This window comes from Carya illinoinensis, chromosome 13 (assembly GCF_018687715.1).
Source record: "Carya illinoinensis cultivar Pawnee chromosome 13, C.illinoinensisPawnee_v1, whole genome shotgun sequence".
NCBI lineage: Eukaryota > Viridiplantae > Streptophyta > Magnoliopsida > Fagales > Juglandaceae > Carya > Carya illinoinensis.
The window spans coordinates 3,112,258-3,135,612 of NC_056764.1; the positions used below are offsets into that span (position 1 = coordinate 3,112,258).

General features: G+C 34.6%; 2 protein-coding genes across 2 annotated transcripts; both read left to right on the top strand.

The window, feature by feature from the left end:
* The first annotated feature begins 6,887 nt into the window (after window positions 1-6,887).
* Window positions 6,888-8,509, top strand: LOC122292508 (putative expansin-B2). Its single transcript, XM_043100900.1, has 4 exons — window positions 6,888-7,194; window positions 7,289-7,401; window positions 7,499-7,686; window positions 7,992-8,509. The coding sequence occupies exons 1-4, from the start codon at window positions 7,002-7,004 to the stop codon at window positions 8,323-8,325; spliced, it is 828 nt and encodes a 275-aa protein (XP_042956834.1). The 5' UTR covers window positions 6,888-7,001; the 3' UTR covers window positions 8,326-8,509.
* Window positions 8,510-12,883: 4,374 nt separating this feature from the next.
* On the top strand, window positions 12,884-15,129 carry LOC122291408 (zinc finger protein ZAT9-like). Its single transcript, XM_043099116.1, has one exon. The coding sequence runs from the start codon at window positions 13,412-13,414 to the stop codon at window positions 14,897-14,899; it is 1,488 nt and encodes a 495-aa protein (XP_042955050.1). The 5' UTR covers window positions 12,884-13,411; the 3' UTR covers window positions 14,900-15,129.
* The last annotated feature ends 8,226 nt before the right edge of the window (window positions 15,130-23,355 follow it).

The following is a 23,355-nucleotide window of genomic DNA, read 5'->3' on the forward strand; positions in this document are numbered from 1 at the left end:
AACCTAAAGTGAAAATTACAACTAAAATTGTATAATTTTTTTTTTTTTTTTTAACTTTTGGGAATAGCGTTTCAATCGAAATAATCCATATATGACTAGTTGCTGAAAGATATATAATAAAAGAGAAAGGGGGTCCACTTGGACAGCATAGAATTGCAAGAAGTGAGTGTCTTTGATCAAAATACTCTTAACTTGTACGAATCAGTAAAGAATTTATAATATAGTAATTAACAGATTACAATGTTGCATAGGATCTAGAATTGTAGATCATAATGTAGTACCAGCAGAAGACAGCGAAATGAAAGGGTAGGAACGAGCTAGGAAAGAGGGACGAAACAGAGAGGAACTCATGATCAGGACTGGACAAGTTGCTTGGAGATCAGGCATCTAACTATTTTATTGCTTAAACAGCTTTTGGTGTTCCATCCTGTTATTTTAATTCCTAATTTCCCATTTAAAGTTCGATCTGATGTATGCAGCATTAAGACAAGCACCAAACCAATGTTTTAATACTAAGGAAATGTCTACAGCTAGCGCGCACCAACCTTTGAACTGAAAAGGCAGGCCATCAAATGTTTATCTTATCCCTTTCTTTCAATTGTCATGGTGGCAAATTGCCATTTCTTTGGCAGAAGTACTACTACGAGGCAAGATTACGCACGCTAGTTCCAAAATACAGAATACAGTGTTCCTTTAATTGGGAAAAAAAAATTCAAAGTTCCCGTTCAAGCTTAATTAATTAAGACTAGTGTTGAAACAAAGATAGAAACATAAAGTAGGCTTACAACATTAATTATAACTACGGACAAGGATCCGTATCCTCTCCATTTCAAAATGAAATGGATGGTATCCATTTAGTTTAAAACATGGACTACTTAAGTTATTTAATTTCATTTGTTAACGTAATGTGAAATCAGTACTTAAATTAATATATTCATGCTGTACGCTAAACCGATACCATCCATTTCAAGTGAAAAGGAGAAGATCTTGTTCTTACTGGTGTTTGTACCCGAGAATATTAAAGGAGTAATATATATATATATCTTATGATTCACTATCTATCTATCGATCTCCTACTTGAGTTCCTCAAATTTGGATAAGAACTTAAGATGTTATTGATTCCTTTAATTGTCCCAAATGAGCATTATATAAGTTTGTTTTTTGTGGTAAAAGAGCCGGCTCTTGATCATTTCAATGAGCTTGGAAGATATAAAACAACCGTCCAAACAGTACTTCTTCTTGTGCAGTCTATACGGCTATATCCCATATGGAAGCAACTCTTGCCCTTGTTCATATCCCTCCAATTAATCATCGATCCCTTGTATTTTTGTAAGTACAAGAAACAAAAGTCGTAATCCTAACATTAAAAAAATAGAAGAGGTAAAGTGATGGGCAGAAAATGCTCCTTTTTGCAACACAAAGCAGACGTACTAACCATGGTAATTTGGCGTTATCGTCGTTTGGACTTTGTAATAATCATTCTTTAATATTTGCACTACTTAATTAAAGGGCTAATCATGCTTTAATTTATTCTTCTAACCTTTTGCTTCATTCATAACACAACTAAGATTGTTCCCCGGCGCCCCTTACTCCAGTCATGACATTTGTCACGTAGCCACGATCCAATACTAGACAATGTATAATATATATCACTCACCATGCATCTTCTTGTACACTCAATTCGATTGATATATTATATTAATTATTCTATAATTCCAAAAGACTAATAAATTTAAAGTTTTCCTAAGATTCACCTATAAAGTCCAATTTTACTAGAAGTTTTTTTATTGTTTATTTTTTAAATTATTTATTTTATTTTATTTTAATAACAGCAATACTTCATTCTAAAAAGTTTACATACAAATAAAAGCAATTACGTATATAACAGCATCTAACAAGATTCTAGAAAGAAGAAAATGCGGACATTGTACAATATCATCTATCATTCTAGCAACTTTTGCAAGCAAATGGGCTTCCTCATTTCCTTATCGTTTAACATGTGTAACTTCAAAATCCACAAACTGTCGAAGAAGAAGCTGAATTTCTACAATCAAAGATCCTTAACTGGATAAATTAGAGTTAAGCACTCATAAATATTGCACTACAAGAAAAACATTTATATGTGGTGATTATATGCTAAACAAACGACAAATACAGCTTATTTTTCTTATAGTAATAACTTTATAAGATATTACAACTTCCCCAAGGCCAGCTACGCTAGGTGGCTCTGATACCTTATATATATAATGACCTAGTCCCAATTATATTATTATTTTTTGTGAAATGACTTTTGAAAAAAAAAATTAACTTAATATTTTTTTAGTTAATTGTTTTTCATAGAATTCTTAGAATAAATTTTCTTTTGAAGGCAATTTCTTGATAGTTTGGTAGCTACGTGATTGCTGAAATTGATATATGGTTTAGAAAAATTGAGTGAGAGAAGTTTGAGGGATCGAGGTTTATGTATTTTTAGTTTCAAATTACATAGAATAGAGGCAACCAAAGGAATATATCATCAACTTTTGACCATATATATAATAATATCCATGCATTTGTTTAATAACATGAAGCCACCCCGGTCTAGACAATGATGTCCGTTATTTTAAATGATGCTGCTGCTTTATTGTCGACAACATATGAAGGTTAATAAAGAACACCGACGACGAGATTATGTTTCTTAATTGTTCCGATTATTGTAATATATTGATCATTAAACAACCATCTAATTATCTATTTCAACACATGCATGAATCAATATTGCTGCCATGTTCTTATGCATTCACCTAACCTACAACTTTCTTAATGTCGTTTTTTTAATCGTGAATATATATAGCTTTACGACATTACTTTTTATATATAACTAAAAAGATTAATAAAAGAAAAAAGCATCCATTTACCGTACGATTTATATATGGAGTACCTTACTCATATGACAGAGCGACGATATCTTATATTATAATAATAATTATATATAAGGTGTAGGAATCTTAAAAATTTGTAATGATTTCAAAAGATTTTAATTATAAGACCTATCAATACTTTATTACTGAAAATAAGATTTATAAGTGCATGTTTTTAATTACACATGTCCCAGTTTTTATTGATAAGTGCTGTATCTATAAAGAGATCATATAAAAATAAAGTAAATTAACGTGACTTGATATATTTTAGATTTATTTTATAATAAAAATAATTTTATAATTAAATATATCACATTAAATTATTTTAATTTATAAATTTATAATTAGACCGGGCCTAAGATGAAGTGGTCTGCAGTCGATTTTAAATGCACTGGGCACAAAATATACGAGGAAGAAGAAATAACTAGATTGGAATTAGTTGAAATGGGTCTGCTTTTGGTAGTTTCAAATAAGAAATTCTGAGTTTCTGCGGATCGGTTTGGTGGAAATTATTAAAATTCGTGCCAGAGAAGATGATTTATTGGTGACAATAATTTTTCTGAAGTGTCTTTTCTCCGCAGATTGGATTACGCGTCACAAGTCCAGTTTCCTATGTTTCACGGAACTGGGCTTTGGGAAAGCCAGACCACACACCACAGAATTGGATAATTTGGATGTTGGGCTTTGTTGTTAAGCCCAAACTCACCAGGAAGAAAAACAATAATCCTAACTCACGAGAGATCAAAATGCAGTAAAAGAAAAAAGGGAAAAAAAAAAAAAAAAAACCACTGTGAAAAACAAAGAAAGAACGAAATGGTGAAATAAGATAATTATAAGGAATATTGTTTTGATGTGAAAACACGGGTCTTGATTTTTTATTTTATTTTATTTTAATCATGGGCATAGTACGTAGTACTCTCCGAGAGAATAGATTGTTGTATCTTCCTTTTAAAATGTCTTCCTTTGAATTATGATTATTATTTTTATATTAAAAAAAATAATATTTACAATTATAAAATACTAAATGTTGCGCACTCTTTTAAAAATAAAAAATAAATATAAAATTTACATATATGAATTAATTTTTTAATGTCAAATCTCACTTTTTTTTTTTTTTTAAATAATATATATAACACTGATACTATTCATGATTATATATAACTTTACTATTTTATATATGAAAAAGCTGTCCAGATTGAAGAAAAAGAAAAATCACTAGAATTAAATGGCTCATCATCTAATTATTGTAAGGAAGATGGTGACAGGCAATTACGTCAAATTAGAAACTCTGACAATTAGTTTATTCCAAATAATCCAAAAGCAAATAAATCAAAAGAACGGGTCAAGTCCAAATCCCATATATCTTGCCACAAGACCTAAAACTCTGAAAACTTTTGTAATTAATTGCTAGCTAGAGTTTGTATCCGACAATGCATGTGGTTTGCAATTGATTATCATTTATTTAATGTAACAATAAATTAAAAAATATATTATTTGGAAATTTTTAAAAGAAATCGTGTCTAATCAGTTCGAAAATGAGAGGAAATTATTACCTATAAAATACTTGCATGTTCGGATCAAATCCGATCGATGCTGACAAATTATAAAGATATTATGCCATCATCAATACGTACGTACGAATGTCATTATGTTAATACTATTCTATATATTAATTAACATTTCAGCAGCATCCTTAGGAATCGTATTGAGATAGTAATTCCGTCAAAACATATGTTGTCGAAGTATATGGCACATACGGCGGTATTTTTATAATTTTTTTTAAGTATGTCAGTATATATGTTTAGGGTTAGTATAGGTACATCATATAATCTTAATTAATTGATAGTGAATTTTATGCCACTCGCTCTATATAGATGTAGATATATCCACTCGCTCATTATGGAGTTTTTTTTTATTAAGTGTTTTTAAATAATGTTGTAATTTTTTTAATATTTAAAAAAATTAAAAAAATACATATAAAAAAAATGAAAAATAAAAGCACAGGCTATAACTAGCTGTAGCTCCAGCAGCAGCCGCAGTGCTTCCCTATTCATATACTGAAATACTGATATGACCATTATGATGGTATTAATTTTTAAAAAATATTAATATTTTAAATTTAAATTTTACAAAATTGCACTCCATTTGAAGGATTAATGTATGCTAACCTCTACTTCAGAGCTAGCAGCTATCTAGCTAGTAACTAAAGTTTGCCTAGAAAATGAACTTAATTATCTCAATTGCAGAGTTATATCGATCCTACAGGAATGTTCATTGTCAGGATCTACTAACAAGTTGTCCCTTCGGTATTTTTTTTCCTTCGTCTCTTTCTTCTTTTTCCCTCCTGTGAAAGTGATGGCTATATGCAACATCCAGACACCTAATTGGGGGTTTAGATTTCTGTCTCTCTTTTCTGACCTTGAAAGTGAAAACCATGTGTTCGGCCTCTGGTATATTGCCTACCTTCATTCAAAGTCATTGCTCCATCTCGCTCATATATTATATATAACTAGAAAGAAAAATACTTCTACCATTGATGATCCTTCAATGTTACATCAAAGCAAACGTGTCAACCAACGACTTGATCGGTACTGAAGAAAAATATCAGATTCTTCACCTAGTTATATATATAACATGTATATATATATCGCTTATGTGTTCGGTATGTATGTACGTACCTACATTCCCCGACATGATGCAAATACTGTTGACAAAGTACTTACAGAAAACCTAGCCTCAATCTTTGCCAAATATTACGTGCCGTTGTCTCTGAAGATGTGGACTCCCCACGTGCCAGGTGAGTATTTTTCTGCCGTCAGATCAGGTGTGGATTAGATTTTCAACGGCTAATAACCGCCATTAACGCCACAAACAAGCATCGCTTTCAATCAAAACCGCAAATCGTTCACGAGGATAATTAAAATTTGCATCTCCTTGAAAAGTGGGGGCCGGTCACCGTAAATCGATCTACACAACATTCTCAACGTGGACACAAAAATACAAAGTTTAATTTGGTCGGTCCGAAATCCTGGTAGAATATGGGACCCACGAAGCATGTGGGTCTACTGTACGTGTGGGTCCCGTCAAGATGGCTTAACTATTAACTATCCTTGCGGGTAACCGTTTTATAGTTGACGCGCGCAGTTTCCACATGAAACATGACTAATTCGGTGGTACTCAAGTTCGTGCCTCAATGGTTACTTGGCCGGCCAAGGTACGTACAGAACAAAGAAAGGGTAAATCTCATTCTATATTAATGAACACAAACATGGTAACTTAGGAACAAATTAAGGAGGACTTCGTTGAGATAAATTACAAAAAATTTAATCACTATGATATAATTAAATATAAAGTTTCAATCTTTATACAAACATAGTTGTTTTAACAAAGACAAAAAGAATGAAAAGAAAAAGAGCAGCACCGTGGTTATCATCTTACATTTTTAATATTTCCGACTTTTCTTCTAAATATGAATCACATGATCAAAGCCTTTAACTAATATCAGACTGAAGTATGGCGCCAAAGATCAAGTTGCCTCAGATTAAGAATACGTGACGTTTCATGATTTCATCAATTTAATAAAATATATATATATTACAATCCATTGAATCTTAATTGAGGAAAGTGGTCCATGATATATGGCGGAAGTCATGGCATCCTATGATACGGAATAGCCCATATCTTTGTAAGTCGTATTACGACGTTGGAAGTGATGAGTATGGATATGGTAGCTTGCTGCATGAGTACTAATACTAGAGAAAAATAAGTGAAGGAAATGTTTTACATATACATGATGATGCATTTGACAATTGACATATATATCAAAAAGCATGCATGTTAATTGGCAGCTTGTAACTAAAGAAAATGAAACTCAACGCCTAGCTGCTAGCAGCTCTATATATCGATCGATCTCATAGTGGCATGTACGTAGCATATTATATTATTCTTGGAAGCATTAGAAACCAATCCCCGTCCTTCCTCTATAAATACCACCGAACCATTCATTATCCATTATCTCATCTCATATAAGCCAACACCACACACAACGTCTGCCACTTGCTCAACTCTAGGCCTGTGTTCTTTGAGCACTGTGATAGAATAATGGCTGATCTTGTTCTTCAATATCCATGCTCTCTAATTACTCTTGTAGCTCTCTTTTCTCTTTTGCTGAGCCCAGGCTCTTGCTTCAACCCCAAGCAGCTTCTTAATGTCTCGAAGGTTCAATCTGCTTCTAATAATTGGTCACCCGCCGGTGCAACCTGGTATGGAAGTCCAACAGGTGCCGGGAGTGATGGTAATGGCAAATGCCCTTAATCTCATATGCATAGAAAATGTGTCTAAAAATGTCATTTATATATGCTTGAAATTTGATTTTCTTGCATGTGTAGGGGGTGCATGTGGATATGGGAATACGGTAGAGCAAGCCCCATTCTCTTCAATGATATCGGCCGGAGGGCCTTCTTTATACGAGTCAGGCAAAGGATGTGGAGCTTGTTATCAGGTCAGGACATTCTCAACGCCCGTCTCCTTTATCCTCTCATTAATTTTGAAAAAAATGGCTCATGGGATCCATGTGGCAACATCTGATTATCACACAGGTTAAGTGCAATACGAATGCAGCATGCTCGGGAAATCCAGTGACTGTAGTTATCACGGATGAGTGTCCAGGGTGTACCTCAGAATCTGTTCATTTTGATCTGAGTGGCACCGCTTTTGGTGCCATGGCAACTTCTGGTCAGGCTGGTCAACTAAGAAATGCTGGAATCTTGCAGATTCAGTACAGAAGGTAATTCTACTATGCATGCATGAGGCGTGGGGGCGAAGAAAATTAAGCATGTTTAGCGTGATGTTTTGAGTCATTTATGGGTTTAAAGTCTACAATAATTTGGATATGGGGAATCAGATCATGCAAAAGTCCAAGAGATTATCGCTCTATATACTTCAAATATTTTGACTATAATGAGTATCGCATTATCCTTCTTCCTTGAATAAACTACCTTAAATTTCTTGTCATTGTCATTTTTTCAAAATTCTATTGTTTTCCATTTCATTAATCATCTTGTCTAATGACAAAAACCAATGACTTTTCAGGGTCGAGTGCAACTATCGCGGACAGTCGTTAGCCTTTCACGTAGACTCTGGCTCCAACCCCAACTATTTTGCTTCCCTAATTGAATATGAACAGGGAGATGGGGACCTTGGTGCAGTTCACCTAAAACAGGCCCTTGATTCGGATACATGGCTTCCCATGCAGCAGTCATGGGGTGCAGTTTGGAAACTTAATTCGGGCTCAACATTACAGGCTCCCTTCTCAATCCGCCTCACCTCGCTCGAGTCTGGCAATACTGTTGTAGCCAACAACGTCATTCCGGCTGGATGGCAACCTGGCCAAACTTATCGATCTGTTGTCAACTTTCAAACCTAGCTAGCTATATATAATGTCTGGCTTTGGTCCCAGCAAAAGAATTATAAGAAAATCAAACATGTTTCTAGGTAATTTGCTGGTGGCGTCTGCGACGATGAATCAAAGTCAGATTAGCTATAATGTACTTAAGTTTGTCTTCGTGCACCAACGATGACTAATATGGTGTTTACCTATTGTGGAAAAATCATCCCTGTACTACTCTCTTTTCTTCTTTCTCCAATTGTGTATCTCACCTATCATATATACGTCATATAAGCATAAAATACATGCATCATGCATAGACCTTTGATTCGATTTTAGAGCAATCAATAATTAAGTAAAACCAGGAAGAAAGGCTCCAATCTTTTACCTGCGCAATAAAAAATGACCGGAAAAAATTGTTAATCAGACAATATACAAGCAGAACAAACAAATTAAGGGCCACGAATATATGGAATTTTTTGGTGGTTTTGTCTGATCTCTCACTCCCAAAAGCTAGTTCAATATGTGAGGCTTTCGACCACACGTATAAAGTGATCACCAAACCCTTCCACAGTCGATGTGTGAGACAACCCCAATAATCCCTCCCTCACATAGGAGTGTGACAGCTGGTTGTCCGATTTTAGACATAGCTTAAAATCAGACCAATATCGCATTGGTTATACTCTTAAATTGATATTTTCAATTTTATCAGTCCCAATCTTTTTTTTATATATATAGCATATAATATGTTATATATATTATAAGATATAATATTATAGTAATAAGATATTGTGGTATATTATAATATATATATACTATAATGATATATTATAATATATTATAATATATAGTGATATTGTATTGGTATAACTACTAATACTATAAACTATAGTGACTATATGGTTATTTATATAGGATTTTAAAATTGAATATTATTTTAATTAGTAAGTTAGCATATAGTATAAGATTATTTTATATATAATTATATATATTAGATATAAAAATTATATATAATATAAAAAATTAAAAAATATATTTATATGAACTGATCCAGTCCGGTGTTAAAAAAATAAAAATTAGAGTTGGTACCTGACCGATTTAGAACCAGATTGTTAGACTATTGGAGCAACGACAATCTGGATCTCTTGGAGACTATTGGGTCAAGATTGTTGGTAGATTTAAGCTCTAATATCAGTGTTGAGTAGTCTTAGACCTCTCTCAATTCAAAAAATTAGTTCAAAAATTAAAACTTTTTTTCGTACTTATAAACTAACCATTAACCATTTTCACAACTGATACGAGACAACCCCTACAATTTTGGCATAGCACAAAATGGATGCGTGCGAGTCCAAAGTTAATAGCATAGGTTGCCCACGTCAGTGGTTCCCACCAAGCAGATATATCATAATTCATATAACCGACTATAAGTGGCAAGTACTGCTTTTCCGGTTCATGCAACTTTCATGCATGCAGAAAGAGACAAAGTTAGAAGAAATAAGCATCTCCAAATTTGGACTTTGTAATCAAATTGAAGACAAACCAAAACAATCCAAAATTGGGGAAGAAAATAAAACTTTTCTTGACTTAATTTCCCAGTAATCTTCTTCTGAATCATTTCTATAAATGAGTTTTTGACATATACTTACTGATGCCTCATCATTCTCTCCTTGATATGCGGCATCTGCATACCATGCAATTTCTTGCATCATTATATAATTGATCTTCTCATGGCCACATTTATCGATTCACTTCCCTTATATTCCCCTTCAAATTTATGATGCTTTTGATAAAATATATATAAATATATATATATATATATATATATATATATATATATATATATATATATATATGTATATATAATCTTACCCAGTTTGATACAAAATCATTGATGGACTTTGCCCTAATGAGATTTTTTTTTTTTTTTTTTATACACGGGAGAGGAGGATTCAAACCTTGATTCTTTTAGTGAGAAACTAATGTATTGTCAATTGATCCAAAGGATCTTGACTATACCGATGAGTTGGAAACATAGAATCCCAGGCTATATATATATATATATATATATATATTTTGAGAATATGGTTCTCAAAAAAAAAAATATATATATATATATATATAAAGTGATCTATGGAGATTTTTATCCTATATTTAATCGTTTTGTTATGATAACCACAACGTACCGATCTGAGCCACCAAACTTCAGATAGATGTTTAGTGGGCCAAGCCCAATCTTTGGAGCGCAAACTTGGAATACGATCCAGAATTTGAGTTTTGGATTGGCTTCTATTTATGTACCGCTTTACCGGCCTATCGATTCCCTCAATACTTTTTTTTTTTTTTTTTTGCCCTTTTCCTTTTTAATTTTCTTCTCCTACCTTTTCTCTGGCCTGGCTCTATCGGTAATCATAGTTTATTCCACTTTTGGTTGCAAATTACCTGTTCTTATGAATTTATTGAGTAATGAATACTTCAACATGTCGGCAGAAGTTATTGCTTACCTCTCTAAATTAATTTGCAAAAATCATGATCTAAAACCTAAATATATTTAATTTAATTTTCCGAAATTATTGAAAAATATATACCTTCTAGTTTCAAAGAAATATTTTCTTTTTCTGCATAATACCTAGCATTAATTTATTGGCAGGTATTTAATTTTCGAATCAATTACTTCAATAAATGTATCGGCTTCAAGAGAACTACTTCTCTAAATTACTAGTTAAAAATGAGCAGACTTGCCAAAAGGTGCCAAGAACTTTTGAATCTTCTGCAGAACAAAAGTCCCCAATGTCCATTAATTCACATGGTCCTGGACCACATGAGCCTAACCCACACATAATTCTAGACGTTGTAAACCCTACACGCAAATGCACGTACTCGATCTTATTACGCACTCCATGGTCATATTATGTATGCTTTACTTGAAGTCTAATTAAGGCCTTTCGGACTGCTTTTGAATGTTTAAAGGTTCTACTCTTGAAATAATTCCAATTTCGATGCAACTTTTCCATATGCAGAGAGAGCAAGGGAAGCTGGAATGATGGTTGAGAAGAGATTGCATCTTTCAAAAGGAGAACTGGTGTAACTTTGCAGATCAGATGCAGTCCTAAAGCAGACTGCAGGAAGCTTCACTCTAGCTAGCTGAACTAACAGGTATGCTCTTGATCACTCTTGGATCTCTAACTAATTGGTTTTGGGAATGCTTTGAATCAAAGCAAAAGAAAAGAATGATTAATGATGGATTGCAGAATAAAACCACAGCTCTCATTGAAGCAAGGTCTTTGTTTATTGCTTGACAAAGAGTTTACTGACTATTTGAATAGTGGTTGACACTTCATAACTCACTATCATTGAAGTTTCAACCATTAATATATGCTTTTAAAGAACAATCGATGAAAAAAAAGACAGAAAAGATAAAAAGGGATCGATGTGTATGAATAGATGAATCAAAAGCCTTCCCGATACTCTTGCTTACTGGCTAGATTGATGTGGACTGTCAAACGAAAGTACGTACTGTGCTGTCACTTTAGCAAGTTGTGGAAGGAAAGAAGAACATCAGTACTATAGTCTAAGCTCCTAGTCATGGACATAAAACCCTACACCTTTATCAATTAATCAGAACACAACTCATCGATCATGATCTGCTGCAGTACTACTTATGGCAAATCAAGGATGTAAACCCTTGCGCCAACATTTCGCATTCGACTTGGTACCAGAAATAGGTCAAGTAGGTCGGACAGATAAAACGTACAACCAATTAGGGAGCACGAACTAATTAATTACACACAAAAAGAAACCAAACCATAGAAAGCTTACAAACACATGATCTCGATTTCTACAGATAATGTATCTGAAAAGCACCAACTTTACATCAAACTAGCATTAGACATTCACGCCTGATCCATCAGTATGCTTCGTGATATGCTATGAGGCAAGATCAGTTAATCAAATTAAGTCGTATACACGTGCATTAGTTTCACTAGTCTATTAATTTGTTAAACTTCGACACTTATTGCTGGTAACGAACCTCCATGCTCGATCGTTTTATAGTCATGTTCTAAGCAGCTTGTAGTACTATGAGGCAGGTCTCCTAACTAGAAAGCCAATTTGCAGCTTGTTCAAATTAATTTAAGGATTATATATGCGAAGTTGACAATATTATATCCTCTCTTGTTGTACTGATCACGACTAAATATGATTTAAATAGACTGGGAAAAGACATTAGTGGATACATCCACTAAAACAGGGCCCGATCAAGCTGATCTAGGCCAACTTTAATTGAGATCCTAACTTTGCGGCCTGGTCGCTCCACTGCATCATTGAAATTCAACATAATAAGAGTTTTTTCATTGACTTGTAAACGTACGTCTTCCAAAATTGAAACAACAAAAGGAAAAGAGGTCCATTGAGAGCATTTAATATTTTACATGACCCTGTTAGGAAAAGTGTAATATCTCATTTGTAAAAGGCTTATATATAATAGAAAACGTAATAAAAGGATAAACCCAAAAGGGCGAGGGATAATTATAATTAGTTTATAATATTATATATTTTGTGTGGAAAAGCAGCTTGAACCAACCGACAAACAAGGAGAAGCATAAGTTAGTTTTCTTGGCTTGGAATTGAAGGGATATGAATAGGTATGGCAGTTAGAACCACTCCCTTCCCCTTTCACTCACTCTCTCAACACTCTCTCGAGAGCTCTCTCTCTCCCATACACACATACACAAACACAGTACTGGAGTTTCGGGCCTCCTTTAGTTTCTTTGACCGGCGGCGGCGCCACCACCACAAAGTCGTAGAAAAAGTCTCTCACCCTCTCACCCTCCCACCACTTGTTACCACACTCTCTCTATACTTCTTCCAGAACTCCCACACCGCTATCTCTCTTCCATTCACAAATTAACCTCAACCAATACTCCAACTAAAAACCAGGACTACTACCCCTTCATCTTCATCGTTCAACCCCACGACACAACATCCACTACAAGAATAAACGCCAACCTGGGGGCCTAGCTCTCCCTCTTCTATTATCCTTAGCCTACCATACATCGATCTGCGCGATCTTCCTCTCTGTTGGATTTCCTCTTTGCTCCTCTTTTTTCTCTTTCCTTTTTAATTTTGTATGGCCTTGATTGTAGAACAGCAATCTAATAACTTGAAGCATTTCTGCAAAATTTGCAAGAAAGGTTTTGGATGTGGAAGAGCACTGGGTGGCCACATGAGGGCGCACGGAATAGGCGACGAGAGCGGACACATTGATGACGAAGACCCTGCAAGTGATTGGGAGGAAAAGCTCGCGGGTGGCAACGTTCCACCTAGTAACAAGCGCATGTATGCTTTGAGAACGAACCCAAATCGTCTAAAGAGCTGTCGGGTTTGCCAGAATTGTGGTAAAGAATTCTTGTCATGGAAATCTTTTCTCGAACATGGAAAATGTAGCTCCGAAGACGCCGAGTCCCTGGTGTCGTCGCCTGGTTCGGAAGGTGAAGATGGCACGGGAAGAAGAGAGTGTGGCTGGTCTAAAAGGAAAAGATCATTCAGAGCAAAAGTGGGTAATTTCAATTCGAATTGCCCTTCTAGCGAGGAGGAAGACCTCGCTAATTGCTTGATGATGTTATCAAATGCAGCCGTCGACCCTACGGTGGCCGAGGCCGAGCCGGAGGAGTCTTGTGCTTCAGCTAGTAAAGAAGAGGAGAGAAGAAACCCCATGAATTTCATTGCTCCAATTTCTTTTAGGGTTCCAGTAGAGAACAACAACAACAACAAGAACAAGGGCGTGGCCAAAGGATTGTTCGAGTGCAAGGCATGCAAGAAAGTGTTTAATTCACACCAAGCATTGGGTGGTCATAGAGCTAGCCACAAGAAAGTTAAAGGCTGTTTCGCCGCCCGGCTCGACCACCACCTCGATGATAGTCAAGCCGATGAAGACGTGATCACACACGAAGAATTCTTCCCAACTAAATCAAACTCAACCCTACAATTCGATCAAGGTTCTGATCCACCATTAATGGCATCCACATCCAAGAGGAAATCGAAGGTGCACGAATGCTCGATATGTCACCGTATTTTCTCGTCCGGGCAGGCGCTAGGGGGCCACAAGAGGTGCCATTGGATCACGTCGAACGCACCCGACACGTCTACGATAGCTAAGTTTCAACAGTTGCAAGATCAGATGGAGAAAATTAATCCAAGGTCTAAGTTCGATGACTCAGACTTGCTGGACCTGAAGCTCGATCTTAACCTGCCTGCACCAGTTGAAGATCTCAATGGGGCTCGGCGGGACCAAGTAAAGCCCCAAAGCCTCGAAGTATCTACAGAAATTTATCTACAGCCTTGGACAGGTGGGAAAGAAAAGGAAGATAATCACTACCAACAACACACCCACCTCCACCACCGTCAAAATGTAGACAATGACGTCGGCAACAATGATAACAACAACAATAATGTCAATGACAGTAATGGTTCAGTGCCGAATGTGGATGATGAGGCAGACAGTAACGTGAAGTTAGCTAAGCTAAGTGAGTTGAAGGACATGAACACGAGTGGGGGTTCCTCACCGTGGTTGCAGGTGGGGATTGGTTCAACTACTGATGTGGCAGCTGACCCATAAGTTTTGTGAAGCAAATTACTACTGACGATCATCTTAATAATTATTCATCTTCCCTTTTCTTTCTTGTAATTTTTGTATCAAGAAACTGTAATTTAAGTATAAACTCAAAAGGTTCATAATTAATGTTTTGTAATTATATATGTAATTTTGGTGGGCCTACAGGAACCACATCTAAAGAGCATACATTTTTCTCAATAACTACTGATTTATGATATATTTCACTTCTTCCACCCCGCCTCCCCCCTAATATATAGATTTTGGATAGAAAAGGTGAACGGTATTTATAAGTAGGGACGGCATACTTTGGACCATGAAGCTGCTCTGGTCCCCCATCACCTCCTAAAAAATTAGGCGCCTTTAAATAATAGGATTGAGATCTTTTCCTGTTATTTTGTTAAGTGAATCATGTGTCAACTCATGTCAATTAAGGATTTTCTTTTGTCATGAGCAGTAGACGTAGCTCCTACTTATGCTCTAATGCGCGCAAATAACATTATTTGATCCGTAGTGAGAAATTAATCTGAGCAATATATATGATTCCGACGCTAAAAGAAAAATGAGTATTTATGATGAGTTATTTGCGATGAAAATAATTATTTATGATGAGAATATACTTATTTTGGTAAGAAATAATCAGTTTAACAAGAAATAACTAACTGTAGATAAACAATTTTCTTGTAACGTGCGAATGATCAAATTGGCCAATTAGTTACTAAACATCCAATTATTTGTTTGTAATGGTAGGGTGTGATCTAATTAGAGCATTGGAACTACTATATATATATTCGGCCATAAGTTAGCTAGGCCGAATATGTTGTAGTACTAGTAGTGTAGTGCATAGCATGCATGCATACCAAGCTAGGGTACGTGAACTAATTAATTAATAAATTAGGTGGGTATATATATAGCTTATAAATATATATATATATATATATATATATATATATATATATATTGTATGTATACTACATCCACGCTACAAATGCATGTGTCGTAGGCTTTGGCCGGAAACGTTGACTGACTGACTGAGTTGAGCCGAGCTGTGGTGCTTTTTGAGCAGAGGCGGAGTATGGGCGTGAGTCGTGACACTTGTGAATTGTGATTATAATCAAGCACTAGTGCGTAGGAAGCTGAGCTGTGTATGTTAATTCGCATGTTTCTCGCACCACCATGATTTTGTAACCTTTAATTTGTCTGAGATTTGTTACCACCTCCGACCAATTGGCTTATCTAACGTTGACCAGTTTTGAAGATGAGGTGTTGGCAACTATTTTATATTTTTTAATCCAATTTAAGAATATAAAAAGTCATTTTTCTTGTAGTAACGGTTTAACGATAAACAACATGCACTTTTTACACTGGCTCAATGGTTGTGAGAAAGAAAAGACCAGCTCAACCTGCTTGTTTTTTTTTTTTATCCAGAATTAATTAGTTGGTATAATATACATATGGTTAATCTTAGGCGAAATTTATGCCCTTTGACGAGTTGAAGACAAAATTAATTGGCTTGTCTATATATATATATATGAATGTAACCCACTAATCCTTCTCTCTCTCTCTCTCTCTCTCTTTTATTTTATTTTATTTTTACCTTTTTTTGTTGTTAAATAGTTGTACGTACAAATTCCTAATTTCAATAAGTATAACATCCCGGACTACAATTGAGAGTTGATATAATTTCAATTGATCAGCAAAAGTAATAAAACTAAGTAAAGAATTAATGGTGCATATATGGTACAAGAATCCATTTAATTATAATATGATATATTATGCACCCGACATATTTCGTTGACTTCATTAGTTGATCAATCCACAGATGTAACATGACTACTAATAATGTTTTTCTACTTTGCTCCCAATTCAATATGGCTAGCTAGTCCCACCTTTTATCAAGACCCAACAACCAACGGCCGATCTACCATGCACCGACGTCTGAACTCGAATGCTCTGTAACATTAATCAGATATCCTATATTAATAATAATTCAACCTGCAACCACTTACAAAAAAATCATATATATATATATATATATATATATCTATGAGATCGATCACATCATACAATATTGGACCGTCTATCGATCTATATATGATTTAACCTTAATTTCTTTGGCTTAATCATTCGAGGGAGAAAGCTGACAGAGAGATCAGGTCAAAAGATTCCTCGGTGCCTGCCTTCCATTTTTAAGGACTGGATCAAGATCATAAAAAAGGACCTAGATCTAGCTACTAGCTACCTTCATCTTGATCAACTAGAATCAGACCCATTATAAATAATTGCCAGCCATTTATTAGCACTACTACTTATATATGGCTTTAGAATAGCAAGTATTCAAGTTCTGTACGTCCACTTCAAGTCTAAAGTAGTGCTACACAAATACAAGGAAATTGGATGTCTCTATTTTGTAAATCCATTGGACTGATCAACAAATTAGTGCCTGTGCATGCCATGCGCCTAAAGCTCAGTGTTGGCACTAGCTAGACATGATGGTTTTAAAGAACTACTTTTCGGGCATAATTATAACGAGGGGTCATTATTTTTATGTAGATTTTCCAATAGTTTTATCATAATTATATGATCTGCACATAAATATATAATAAATTAACAATTGATTAAGTACTTCTTATAAGTATTAATATTTGGCTAATTAGTCAGATTTTGCGGACGAAATAATTAGGACTTACTTAACGCGCCCTATTTGGAAAAGCCTTCTATTTTTGGAGAATCACCTCATTATAACAGCATGTATATATATATTATAAGGTGGGTCTACATGACAGAGATATATCATCACACACACACACTCACACACACACACATATATATATAGTTGAATTAAAGTCCAATAATCATGCACCTCGGAAATCTGTTTTATACCAAAAAATGAAAAAATGTTATTTTGTAGAAATCGGACTCGGAGTTCGTGGAAACATGCATGCGGCATGCCCTTTCAAGTTTCATTGAATGATTCCGAGGGTTTTAATTTGTTGCTCTAAATCTTTTAATTACCCAGTGCTCTTGCATTTCGTTCTTTTCATCTAATCTGTTGATCTAATTCTTTTACCCATGCAGTGCCCAGCTTTCAAGTTTCATTGTAATGATTCTACGGGGTTTTGCCGTTTGGTTTAATTAATTGTACCGAAAGGTGAAAACCACTGCGATGATGGGCTACAGCCTACATGGGTCAAACCCGTATCCCAATAACAATAATTGGGCCTTGAAAATGATGCATGGATTTGGTTCCGACAATGACCAAATTATTATTATTATTATTAACTTTTTCTTTTTCTTTTTTTAAGAAAAAAGGGGAATATTGAAGTCTTGTTGTCTCTCGGCAGAAAACACATTATATATATACTAGCTAGGCCCGTGAATATACATCAGAAAGCTATACAAGCTGGTTGTAACGTTGTTGTTCTAATAATTTATATTATGCATGTTTTTTCGTTTGGGATTTAAATTGAATTGCATCCACACCTCACATGCACATAGGTAAAAGCCTATCCCCAGACTTGGGCTGTACTCCAACTAGCTATGGCACAATTAGGACCATGAAATGAGTCGTCAATGATGCAATTGAAATTACAGCTAGGGTTTAATTTGTCACAATTAAAGGTCAATTTCTACAATTTATAACTACTGGTTTTCTTTAATATGTATATATATATATATATAATCTTAATGCCTTGCCTGCAAAATGTTACGAGTTGTCTAATTGCCTAATTGCTAATTGGTATGTATGTGATGACTGATGAGTCAGACTCATCATGAACGTTTATATAAGGAGTCGTAGGGGACCTTCTCGGCTCATCCACGGACGGGGTGCGCGCCCAATTTTTTGTAGTATTTTCTATTCCGTATCTTTAATTTCTTTCTTTTCAAGAAATAGACCTCCTTCTTTTGTGAAAGTAAAATTATATCTGTGACTTAATACAATATTTATAAATCAACTATTTATAATTGGAGACTCTCCCAATATATAAATTTCTTTGTGATTGGTATAGTTTTAACTTCTTACAGATAATAGTTTAAAAGACAACACTTTGTCTAAAGCAAATATTTTATCTTTCATTCTCTAGAGGAGGAGAGGGCTTCCAAACCTCACCTTTTAGAAGAGGAGAGGACTTTCACTTTATGGACAAAATATCCATTAGACTATTTCTTTTTTTATTTTTACCTAAACAAAAGCAAATAACAAAAATAAAAAGATAAATTTAAAAATGACGAATTATAGTTTGGAAAACTGTAGATTTGCATTTTCAGATTTGTAGGAAAAAAATACAAAAGTAAATAAATTGTGGTCGGGTCTGAATAAACCGAGAACCCTAGTCCCTACCACGTGTGGCGACAGCAGGAGCTTCCCTATACGACGACGCATGGAAATCAAGCACACTTTGACCCGCACATGCCACTCTGTTAGACGCAATTCTTTGCTTGTCTGAAGGATCAGTAGCTCGGAGATCCTACGGTGGGGCGCATTGTGGTCGTTAGGCTTGGAGAATAGCAGATCAGCATTTCGCCACACTTTGGATAACAAACACAACAAAAAATTGAAAAAAACCACTACACATTATTTGGTCTAAACAGATAGGAGGAATGAATGAGGAGCTAAAACTCCACTCTCCTTTGGAATGGATTTTGCTAGAGGCGAGACTCGAGAAAAGGAAGAGAGAGAACCAATTCTGCACACTCTTTTATTAGTATCCTTAAATATATACGATAGAGGTTGAAATTAAATATAAGATATATCTTTAAATATATCTTGTAGGGGTCATATGTAACCCAAATTAACAAGAATAGTCCGCAGTTTGAATTCAAAATTTCAGTAAACTCGATTTAAACTTTATTTATATTTAAATGAGTTGTTCGTAAAAACAAATTCTAATTGAATGGTATATTAATATTATTTGTATAAAACTTAACTTGAATATACAATTAATGACGCCAAAACTCAAATGATCGAGTAACACATGATGATGAGGTCTAATTTTGCATCTATATGACGCAAATCTAATGCCATAAACTCCAACAGGCAGGCCAGGCCTCGTGATAAGCGGTAAACTTTAGGCGCTCATGTATTTCAAAGGAAGTCCAAGAGAAAAAAATAAATAAAAAAGAAAGCAAAATTACAAATTAAAAACCTTGAAATAAAAAAGAGACAAGACTAAACTCAGCAACAAAGAAAACAGATTCCTAATCTTGACCTGATCAGAAGAGAAAATTAGAGCTAGCAAAAACTTCCGAGTCAGTAGTGTACTTATGCTGATCTTCCTTCAAACCCATTTTGACTAATCGATTAGCTAGGCAGTCTTTGTATTGACCAACTTTGGTTGAATATTATTCCGTCGACAAGAATATATGGTGTCTCTTCAACGTTCATTGCGCAAAATGCTGGGTCAAGCCATTTTCCGCAATATCATCCCAGCTTTTATAACACTTAACATGAGTATATATGTTAATGTTGTGGAATTTAGTTCACTTGGGTAACGATTGCATGCAGCACGATGCAATGTGCAGACAAACCTGAAACAAGATTTACAAAAAGGGTCCAACTTTCGAGCTCAAGAAAAAAGGTCATGGGGCCTATCGATTTCCGTCAAAATTAAACACGGACGGACAGCCGGCATGGATTTCTCCAGCTCGCACTACTCCCTGAAATACCGGCGCTGATTGTTTTCATTTGCAAATTAGAATAACTGCCCAACAAAATTGTAAGCTGCAAGTTGATACATAAGTATCCTCTTCGGGTATAATATAAGAGCAATACTAAGTATAGTTTTTAAGACTGCAATGCAGGTTTAAATAATTTTATTTTTAAAATTATAAAAATATAATCTATTCTATAATAATATTTTTTTTCATTTAATAAAAGGTCTGTACATATAATTTTAAAGTAGTATAAAAGAAGTTCACATTCTCTAACTCTTTAAAATTGGAAGAATGATTGAGAAATTCTATTCGCAGACCTTTAATAATAAACTTTAGTAAATTGAAATCACAATTAATATCCAAAACATAATGTCTCAATAAATAAATAAATAATTCTCAGATGTATATCCTACAGCTTGCGTGTCGTCTAAAATAAAACCTCAACACAGTAGTATTCAATCATTTCATGATATGGTAGAAAAACTTACAGCTTAATTTTGAGTTCAACCAAGTTATAATTAAGCTGCAGGCTAGGTACGTACTACTTGTACCAGCTTACGTGCAAATGTAATACATGAGCCATAAATAAATTAAAAGAGTGAATTTTAACGCCTATGCAACAAATTTATAAAGGGCATTGATGTAATTTAACTAGTAATCTTTCATATAAATTATTAACGATCTTTCATACATGAGCCATGCTCAAATCTCGGGCACGTACATCGATCCATCAGCAGGGGGCGAATCATGTAATTGGTTATATTTTTGCCTCCAAATTTAACAAAAAAGAAAAAAGAAAGAAAAAATCTCGGGGGACTTTTGTATGATACTTCGGGAATGATGGTCTCATTGCATGCACAAAGCTCATGAAATGGGTGCAACCATGCAGCGGCTGTAGCGGCCTCCTCCAAATTCTAGTACTCTCACTGCCCACCAGGAACCCTCTAATGCACAGCTAGCTAGGGCCGCGCGTTCTTTGTTGATTCCGAACTATTATTTATCCCGTTTCTGCAAACTCTAGCGATGGATCGAAAAACATTAACTTGAAGTGACATAAATCATGTACATGATGAGTGCCTGCTGATCTTGTCCTAAAAAAGAAACACAAGCATGCATGCATGTGCATAATGGAGTGCTAGGATCAATTGCAAATTAATATTCTCTCTCACGTTAGAATTAGAACATTAGAATATGATGCAGCTTGTCTCTCTCTCGTCAGCAGATCCGCAACGTCTTTGTAGGTGTAATAAAACCAGCCCATGCAAAAGCCAAATAACAAATCAATCTTCTTACTTACCCAATGCTGTGAGAAATAAATTATATATATATATATATATATGAGTTTTACTACATACAAATAAAGTCGCGTACTAATCTGTGTATCAATATTGATTCTTTTATATTCAAAATTTAAATCAGTATTGTTTTCAATAAAATCTACTTTTTGATCAATTATGTTAGATTTATGCATATATTAATATGTAATTATGTTTACAACTAGATTTTTCTTCTATATATATATATACTTGGGCGCAAAAATATTACTAGAAAGTACCCTTCAAATTAAACTTCGTGGCTAAAATTAGAAGATGAACAGTGACTAATTAATTTATAAACAACTGGACCAATGGTTTCAAGATAGCTAGCAGCTTGTTCCTCATAGTTATTATCATTATCTCTAGTATAATCAACTAGACAATTGATTACGATAACATGCACAACGTACGTACAAAATAAAAGAAATTAGGAGGTCGGAACCAATTTGGAGTCACTTTCATGCTTTCATCAGGAATCCAGGATCGATTAAGGCCGGCACGTAATGATCAATGAAGGATTGAATGGATTGCGGACGAGGGAAGACTAGGATTACACAACGTTAATTAACGAAAATAATAAATTAAAGATGGAATATCTAGCATTTACAGTACAACTTAAGCTACACGCAACTAATTATCAAGACCAATATATTACATATATATATGGAGTAATGGAACTTATAAATATGAATAGTGGCCGCAAGGACCACTCTCAAGAGCCCCATGAAATGGAGGAAAGGAAGAACGAACCCAATTAGCTAGAAATTAAAGAAAAACAAATCAAAAGAAAAAAACACAATTAGCTATCTATAGCTTATTTGTTTTATATACATACACACATGTACTTAGCCTACCAAGTAAGCACAATAGGATGTTATCATTTTCGGTACTGGTGTTGAGGGAAAAAGGAAGTGGGAAAATCATGCTGACTTCTGCTTCGATAATGGAAAATAATTTAAGAATCTGATACCCCCCACCATTCTCATCCCCCCCGCCTCCTTGATCCTCCAATAAATAAATAAAATATAAAAGAAAAAAAAGTAGTCATGTGTGTGAATTAAGCATATATATATATATGGGTTAAATCTCATATATATATATATATATGGTGATCAAGTTAAAAACGTTTGCTGGGTTAGTTGTACATAGAGCTGCTTATCTATCTAGGAAAGGACGATACGAGACGTGGTACTACGCCTATATTTACTATTTAGATATCATTAATCCTCATACCCAACTTACCAATTAATGAGAAAAAACAATACACCAAATACGGAGAGGCCAGGCCAGCCATATTTAAAATTAAGGAAACAAATCATCTAGAAATTAATAATAAGTTGTTTATACTTTTTTTTTTTACTTAAGCCTACCAATTAAACCCAATAAATTAGTATTAATGTTAATGACATCTTTACAGATCAGAAAGAGAACAATTAACGTCCTTGACGTTTAATTGTTGACTAGTTTTAAACATGATAACGTTTCAGGTTC